This window comes from Syngnathus acus, chromosome 1 (assembly GCF_901709675.1).
Source record: "Syngnathus acus chromosome 1, fSynAcu1.2, whole genome shotgun sequence".
Lineage (NCBI taxonomy): Eukaryota > Metazoa > Chordata > Actinopteri > Syngnathiformes > Syngnathidae > Syngnathus > Syngnathus acus.
The window spans coordinates 2,047,740-2,056,620 of NC_051087.1; the positions used below are offsets into that span (position 1 = coordinate 2,047,740).

General features: G+C 44.0%; 1 protein-coding gene across 1 annotated transcript in view; it reads left to right on the forward strand.

The window, feature by feature from the left end:
• The window catches only part of nr3c2 (nuclear receptor subfamily 3, group C, member 2), a 36,319-nt gene extending 27,562 nt beyond the window's left edge, over positions 1-8,757 (forward strand). The window contains exons 4-9 of the mRNA XM_037256661.1: positions 432-548; positions 882-1,214; positions 2,242-2,386; positions 2,793-2,923; positions 4,806-4,963; positions 5,609-8,757. Of these exons, the coding sequence (XP_037112556.1) occupies positions 432-548; positions 882-1,214; positions 2,242-2,386; positions 2,793-2,923; positions 4,806-4,963; positions 5,609-5,764 (1,040 nt within the window). The 3' untranslated portion in view covers positions 5,765-8,757. The remainder of the gene's footprint in view (positions 1-431; positions 549-881; positions 1,215-2,241; positions 2,387-2,792; positions 2,924-4,805; positions 4,964-5,608) is intronic.
• The last annotated feature ends 124 nt before the right edge of the window (positions 8,758-8,881 follow it).

Genomic DNA, 8,881 nt, shown 5'->3' on the forward strand with positions numbered 1-8,881 from the left:
TGGAAGGTGGCAACGTCCGCTTTTCATATTTGGCACGATGGACGGTATTTCCGAGTGTATTTGTTTGAAGATGGAGACTAGCACGTTAGGTGGCAACTAGAGTGGGTTAACTCTGTTTTCATTCTGCAGGAGTGATTGCAAGTTTTATGGCTGCAATAAAGTCTGGGGGATTTATATCTTGGTGATTTATACGGCAATGGCTACTTCATCGTGAGTTCTTCTAGAAATTGTGTTTTTTTCTCAGATCTTGTGTCAAATCATTTTATTGATATGATGACACTTTTATCACCGACTAAGGTCATCATTGTTTGGGTCAGAGATTCAGCCATGTACAGTCACAAGAGCTGAAATTCTGCCCTCTGCTGGTTCAGGTGGGGCGCAGCACTACTTTGCCCCAAATGCTAAATCATACACGGAATTTCTTCCGATAGGTCAGCACAATTACCTTTGCGCCGGAAGGAACGACTGCATCATCGACAAGATCCGACGGAAAAACTGCCCGGCGTGCCGCGTACGCAAGTGCCTCCAGGCCGGGATGAACCTCGGAGGTGAGGAGTTGCCAGATGCAATGATATTTGCAAATGTTTGCGTCACTATCGGGATCCACTGCTCACTCACTTCTACACTTGCCTGTGGCACACCGCAAGGTTCAATGTTGAGCCCCATTAGATTTTGTTTATGTGCTTTTTTGGCCAAAAATTTGAGCGCAAAAAAGTCTACAGCCAAAATAAAATATATGAGACCTGATTGAAAAACTGATCCATGCTCTAATTTTCTCCAGGTTAGATTATTGCAACAAAAAAAAAACTTTCTCGCCTCTGTTGAGTTTTCTGCCCCAATTACCTACTCGGCTATGACTAACAATGCATTCCTCCCAACAGCTCGTAAATCCAAGAAGTTGGGCAAGTTAAAGAGTATCGGCGATGACTCGCAGGCAGCCAAGGAAAGCCAGGCGGCGGCCGGCGTGGACTTCCTGTCGTCGGAGAAGGAGTTGAACGCCACCAAAGCCGCCCTGGTGCCCCGAGGGGCCAGCGTGGTCACACCTTTCCTGCCGCCGTCCATCTGCAGCGTGCTGGAGCTCATCGAGCCCGAAGAAGTGTACTCGGGCTTCGACAACACGCAGCCCGACACCACCGACCACCTGCTGTCCAGCCTCAACTGCCTGGCCGGCAAGCAGATGGTGCGCCTGGTCAAGTGGGCCAAAGTACTTCCAGGTTGGTGCGGTTATTTTGAGGGTGGGTTTTTTTTCATTTAAAATGAATTTAGAGTATACATACTCGAGTAAGTATTTTTATTTTTCTTAGTCATAAGGCATCTTTTGACACTTGTTAAAGTGCCTCAAGCAATTCACTCCATCAGGGCACATGTTGAACCTTCCACTATCTACTAAATGCGAGTCCAATAAAATGCTAATGAAAAGCCTCTTGTAATGCAATTCCATATTTTAATGAAGACGATTTTCATCCTCGCTCGCGTTGTCTGACAGGCCTCCCGCTTTTCTTTCCTTTCCTTTCGGGCCCTGGGAACCATTGCGCAAATCGTCCAGAAGATTACCAATGAAATCCTATTTGAGCATTAAATAGAAACGGGGATTTATAAGAGTGAAGGCATTTACATCAATGCTCTGGCCAGATGTTGCCTCTGCTGCGTCTCATTAAAGTGCAGTTAGATGAGATAAAGATGTTCCGTGGGGTGATATCAAGCAATTAGCTTGAAAGTCAGAGGCGGATTCAAGCCCGTCGTCTTATATTGCCGGTCAAATCGAAGATAAGAAGAAAAAAAAAAAGAATCAAGATTTGGCATTTGGGTTCACTTCAATGGTGGAAGAAAATGCTTTCCAAGTGTTTTGAGTTACAAGTGTGCCAATGGAGCTCTCAAGTTGAGGCACGGGGGTATCGTATTACAGAATGCCAGCGCCTCGTTTGAAAAGGAACAAGGCGACATCCCCGCAGACGCAAATAGTCCCAGCGCCTGGCGGATAAGTCGCTTGTCTGTCCTCACTTGGCGTTTTTTGTGTTATGTGGCGCATGCGGAGCTCCTCGCCAGGCATTGATTGAGAGTTTGGCACCGTTCCCATTCCTGCTTCTATTTCGGGAGGGCCCTCGCGCGGCATCATAACTGGAATCCTCGCCGGGATATTATTATTTTTTTTCACATTACCGGAAGATGCGCTCTGACGTGCGGATTATAAATGAGCAGTGGTGATAACAGAACTGACGCTGTGTTTTTTTTTTTCCGCAGGTTTTCGGGGCCTGCCCATCGAGGACCAAATTACGTTGATCCAGTACTCGTGGATGTGTCTGTCCTCTTTTTGTCTCGGTTGGCGCTCCTACAAACACACCAACGGACAGCTGCTCTACTTCGCCCCGGACCTCATCTTCAACGAGTAGGTGATATGGAAGCTAATTTCTGGCTTTGCCGGATATTGTCGATTATCGGACAGGGGTGTCAAACTCATTTTTGTCGCGGGCCGCATTATAGTCTTAGTTTCCCCATTATGACTGTCAACGCCTTATATTATTGACGGTATAGGCTACACGACACAAACTGATGAATAACTAGTTTTGAAATCATAGACGAGTAAAAACTGAAATAGTTTAAAAAGATGAAAGGTAATAGAAGTTGCTAGCAAAAACAAAGTCGATGCAAAATTTGTCTTCACGGGCCACATCAAATGATGTGACGGGCCGTATCTGGCCCCCGGGCCTTTAGTTTGACACTGATGTTTTAGGACAATGATCACAAAGATGAGAATTTCCAAACCCATGATCGTCCTTCTCGCCCATTTCCAGGGAGCGGATGCAACAGTCGGCCATGTACAGCCTTTGTCTGGGCATGAGGCAAGTGAGCCAGGAGTTTGTTCGACTGCAGCTCACCTACGACGAGTTCCTCTCCATGAAGGTCCTGCTGCTTCTTAGCACAAGTAAGACGGACAGAGAGAGTGAATTCCTCAGCAGTCACCTCTACAGACCGCTCGCAGCCTTCAGCGGCTATTAAACACTGCGAAATAACTCAAAAGCCAACTGGGGATGTGCACTTCATGCATTTTACATGCTGGCGGTGGTGGAACGAGAAGCCGGCGAGATTAAGCGGCGCGGTGGCAAAGTTTGAGAAGTCTGCAGGCTGGCTAGACGTCTTTGAACCACCAAGACCGGTGCCAATCAGTGGAAATATTTATGGAGATGGCGGCATGCACCGAAAAGTTAGATGACACAGATTTTTCCAGACCTTCTGATTGGACAAAATGTATTTTGAGAGAACACCAATGAGTAAAGAAGCTACCAAACTCAAGTTTGGATCAAGAAGTAGAATGGATATATTTTGTTAGACTTACTCTTCCGATCTGAGCCGAGGGGACATTTAAGGACAAAAAGGGAAGCAATCTTGGAAAAACAAAGACAAAAGGAGAGTCGAAGGGGGGTCAGCGGCGGGCCTTCTGTTGCCGTGGCCTTTCTCTCCGGTGCTCGCTGCTTGCCTGGACCTTTGCCACCGCGCACTGCCAAGACCTGCAATTTTCCTCTTTCTCGACTTCTACGTCATTTAGGAAAGGAAGGCTGCGCACAAAAGATCCCCAATGCACAGCACCATTTTGGACGCCACTTTAGTTTTGGCTAGAGCAGGGTACCAAATAGTGTAAGATCAGGATTCAAGTTCGAGCGAGCTTTCGAGTCAGGCTTAGGTGAGTTTCCGACTGATCCTAATCGACTTCGACGTGTCATATTCAAGAATGAAGTGGTCGGGGGTAAGGTTCAATTGAAAGTGCGACTGTAGCATTTGGAAGCCCCGGTGGGGGGGAAGTGCTTGTGAGTCATTTTCACAAGCCAGCGCGCCATCTCCTAGGCGACTTTTGCGTCGGTCGCAGCCATTCAGAGAGCAAGCTGGCTGAAAGGGAGGGGAGTGTTTACGTAGTAGTTGTCAGAGCTCGTCGCCGTACGATGAGCGCCTCTGGCTTGGAAGCGACCAAAGCGCGAGGGGATAAAAAGGACGAGAGAGGAGCTGCTAATGCGCTCTGACCTTGGGCTTAGGTTTCAAGCCAGCCCGCGGTGTCCGATGACCCTGGTTGGGTATCGGCGAGGCGAGCGCTTTCGCCTCACCTCTGTACAGATATGATACCGCAAATGAGTCAACGCTTGAAATGTTCCGGACTCGGAGCATTTTGTAAGGATTCTTGTGATATCTTCAAAGTTTTCCTAGGGGGTCACTACGGAGTGACTTTTAAATAAAGTTTCATGCTTTTCGAATAGGCTGCGTTACCTGCAGCAAAAAAAAAACATCTCTGAAAACAATTATGGTGATATGATCTGTTTGGGGGATTGTATCCTCTGTACTGCTCCGAAATGCCAGGTCAGTTTCTATTCAGGGCATATGTAGGTCAACAGGAAGAGAGAGAGAGAGAGCAAAAAAACAACAACAAAAGGTCTAAACACATCTTTTGGGTATTAGCAAATTCTCATCATGTCAGCCATGAAATTAGTACTGCCCGACTCGCAGGCTCCCTGCACCAATCTGGTTTTGGATCTTCTTGGTGTGCGCCGTGCCTCGAGATATTTGCTCATTTATGCAGAAAGAGGCGAAAATGATCGTACGAATACGCAAGCGCGAGACATTGACCTCGGACATTTCTCGAAACAGACGCGATGCTAACTGACAGAAAGTGGCCGACGGGTGAGCCGTTCCATCGACACTGCTTGCTCTTCAAACCGTTGCTGAATTTCAAAAAGTCATTTTTTTTTAAAAAAAAATACTATTTGCGATTCTATTTTAGACTTAAAAGCATCCCGGTTGTCTGCTCGCTTTTTTCGCAGTTCCCAAAGAGGGTCTGAAGAGCCAGGCGGTGTTTGAGGAGATGCGAGTTAATTACATCAAGGAGCTCCGCCGCTCTGTGGGCAAAGCCACCAACAACTCCGGCCAGACCTGGCAGCGTTTCTTCCAGCTCACCAAGCTACTGGACGCCATGCATGGTGTAAGTATCCCCCCCCCCACCCCGCCCTCGCCAGCCGCCACCTCAAATGGTACCGCCCCTCCTTTGGCAGCATGCAGGGAGGTGTTAGCTGGCAACTTTGGCCAACTGATTATCATCTGACTTTTTTTTGCTTTCTGGAATAGCAGCAGAGTGGATTTGGATCATACTTAGCGGTTGGCTGATGCAGTAGCTCCAAATAGGGATTACTGCATCCCAATCAGACCAGAACAGAAGGGTGATCGATGCCAACTGACAGTTTTCTGGATCACAATGAGCTGTGGTCACCGTAATGCGCCACGCTTGCCAAAATTCACCAACATTAATGAGTGGATGAATGGGGTTAATGCATCATAGATGCTGAAATCCAAAGTGCCCCCTTGTGGTGAGGTAAATCGAACTGGAAATGGGTCAAAGTCCATTCCGCTGCATAAACAAGGGTACAGTCAAAGTCCGTTTTGGGTGTTCTGCATAAAAGCAGAATCATCTGTGCCTACAAAAAATAAAAATGAAGATATATAAATAAATATATTTATATTTAATACCATAATAATATATTTAATATATAAATAAAAAAAACTGAATGAAATTCATCTGTATGGAATTAAAAAGTTTTTCCCCCTCCCTTTTGTTTTGTTTTTGCGGCAGCTGGTGGCCAACCTGCTGGACTTCTGCTTCTACACCTTCCGCGAGTCGCAGGCCCTGAAAGTGGCGTTCCCCGACATGCTGGTGGAGATCATCAGCGACCAGATACCAAAGGTGGAGTCGGGCCTCACCCACACCATCTACTTCCACAAGAAGTGACAGGGGGCAAAAAACTCAACAACAACAAAAACCTTCAAAAACGCTTGACCGAGAACTCGGAGCAACGGCAAGGTGGGGAAGCGCCGCGAGCGAGCGAGCACCCATAGCGCGGCACCGGAACGCGCTGGAGGAAAATAAAGAACCGGAATTGTCGGGTCGGAGTCGGGAACATACTCCCTCTGCCATGCTGCCCCCTCCCTCCCATAACCCTTTTTGCACCCCAAAGACACTATCTTTTCAATGGAGATAAAGCCATACATTTCCTAGGATGTGCTAGTGCTACATTCACACTAACACATGACACAGATGCACTAAAAATCCCCCCCCCTCTAAAAAAAAAACAAAATCACTCAAATTAAGTGTGGCTTATGCAGTCTTTCACATCCATAAATCAATATACAGTATATACTATGCTAATAGACATTGCTTTGCAGCGCATCTACAGCAGGACAACGGGGCAGGAAAATACAAAAAAAAAAAAATCACGCTTGACTATACGGCCAAAGGTCTAGTAGAATATATTCCAAGGGCTACAGTACAAGTATAACATATTTACATGCTTCACCGTGAGCTCACTCTCCAATTCAATTGGTGTTAGAAAATTCCAAAATGATTCATGAATTTTGATGTGTTTGAATATGCAGGAGGGAGAGAAGGGAAAACGTCAATGTTTTGGAAAAATATCCAATCACATGACTCGAGTTGAAGATTTGGAGAAGGCTGTTTTGAATGATTTTGGGCTCATTTTTGCAGTTCAGATGTGCAGTGAAACGATGCAAAGTAAATATGCAAAAAGGTAAACGGAGGGTGTACAATCAAGACAAGAATTTTGAGTGATTCAGTTTGTAAAAAAAAAAAAAGAAACAAAACTACAAAATGCCACTAATGAATTGGCCGGCTGGGCGGTAATGGGAGTCGCTCGTTTGTGTTCTATCCAGAGCAGCAGTCCGGTTGCCGTCTGTTTTTACTCACAAGCAAAGCCAGCCCTTTGTGACCCGACTCTTCCCACAATTAATAAAGCATTTTATAAGAGTTGTCTATTTTATTTTTTTTCCGAACAATCCGCTCATTAAGGTGCTTCATTTGTTACCCACGCCGGGCGAAAGATTTGTATAGTGACCTTAAATGAACAATGCTTGCGCAATCACCCTCCAACTACAATGATGTCCCAATTTTGTGAGTTATCTAGAGCCCCACCAAATTTTTTTTTTTTTAGTTAAGAGTCCTCAAAAGAATTGTAGCAAAAACAACTGTATGCAATTTTGATTTTTAGAATTATAAGCACATTACTTATTAGTACTAATATTAACGCCTTAAATTGAATTTAAACATGAATCCATAATTAGTTTCTTTTTTTAATTTGATTCCTCCCACAAAAAAAAAAAAAAACCCGACTGTTATTACTTGTGCTTGGGGTTAGAACTCACAAAATGTGGACATTGATGCTTTTCATTGAATAGCGAGAACACACACGCACGCAAAACACACTGTACAGTTGATTTACAAGGAGACTTAATCTGCAGTGCTTAATGTACAGCTACTAACTAGCGAGAGCTATTGTAAAGTTGGGCGGTCATGGTATGATTTTGTACACTTGTGGACTTTACGTATATTTCCCAAAAACCGTGATGCTACTGAGAAGCGTTAACAGCGCAACCCCCCACGACCCCCCCCCAACTACTACTTTCCCAAATTTGACAGTGTGAAAACTGTATGTGAGTGTTGGTTGCTGGACTAGCCATATCCTATTTGCTTCATTTTTTTGCACAAAGGACGTATGGTTGAGAAACAGCTAGCGGGCGCTGTCCTCGGGCAATTTCGATATAGCCTATTAAGGAATCGGGATATTCCTTCTTGACGGCGCTCATTTTGAATACAGTGGAACCCCCATCCTGCCGAAATTTCAACTGGCTTTTTTGGCCCCGTAAGAAAGAAATAGGTCTTGCTTGTTGCTAGGCAGGATTGATAGGGCAGAATTAGCTATGCCCTATTTAGGAATATTGTGAAATGTGAGACTAATCAAATTTTGAAGTCATCCAATGTGAGGAAACAGGAAGACAGTCGGACCCTTGTGGCATTTTATGATTATGAGAAACAGTTGCGGTTTTAAAAATGCTAGCAAGATTGGATCGTAGCCTCGCATTACAAAACCAACCCACCTCGAGTGAATTGTAAACAAGGTGACGTTAGCTTGAGTCGCTAGGTACTATAACTGTAAATGTTTGAAATCTGAAAGAAATTGAGAATAAAAAGCCAAAGAAAAGGTTCCACTGTATTTTAAAAAAAGAAAAAAAAAAAAAAGGAAGGGAGCATCCCCAAGCTAACCCAAATCCCGCCTATTTGTTTGTCCTTTGTAAGGAACCCACGCTAAATATGGTTGAATGAAAGTATTTTTGAGAGAACTATATTTTGGTGGAAAATAATATTTAAGTACTTTTGTGTAAAAAAAAAACCAACAACAAAAACGCAAACTTCTTTTTTTTGTAAGATGTTGATAAATAAATGCATGCGTTTTGATGACGAGGGCGAGATGTTTACATTGTATTTAAGAAACAAAAGAAAGAAGGAAAAAAGGGAAACCTGTGCCTTTTTTTAAATCGCACTCAATTTACAGTTTAACACTATTGTACATAGGACAAAAATGCTTCTTGTTCTGTTGAGTGTCAAGGATTTTTACGGAATGATGTGTTTAACCCCCACTTTTCTGTGTTGGAAGGAGAAATGAATGTATGATTTGCATTGTGACAGACTTACGACCTGAATGTGAGACAGAAGACATCTAGAATCTTTTTTCCCTCCAATTTTTTGTTACTTTTTTTCTCTCATCAATGTTCGTGTAATTAAAACAACAAATATTTCTTATTTTGTAACAAAATGTGTTAAGTGATGGATAGCATTTTTTTTTTTGTTTTTACGAGTTGTTGCTGTTGAGATGATTTCCTAATCCAAGGCGCGATTGGTGACCAGCACCACAATAAAAATCAACAAGTCACCACACCTTGTTGGTCTTGTGTTTATTTATTTATTTAGATATTTAAAATGTATTTATTGGGCGAGTTAAGTTTTCAGTGGACCCCCACATACTCACGATTTGGCACACGCTGATTCACCTATTTA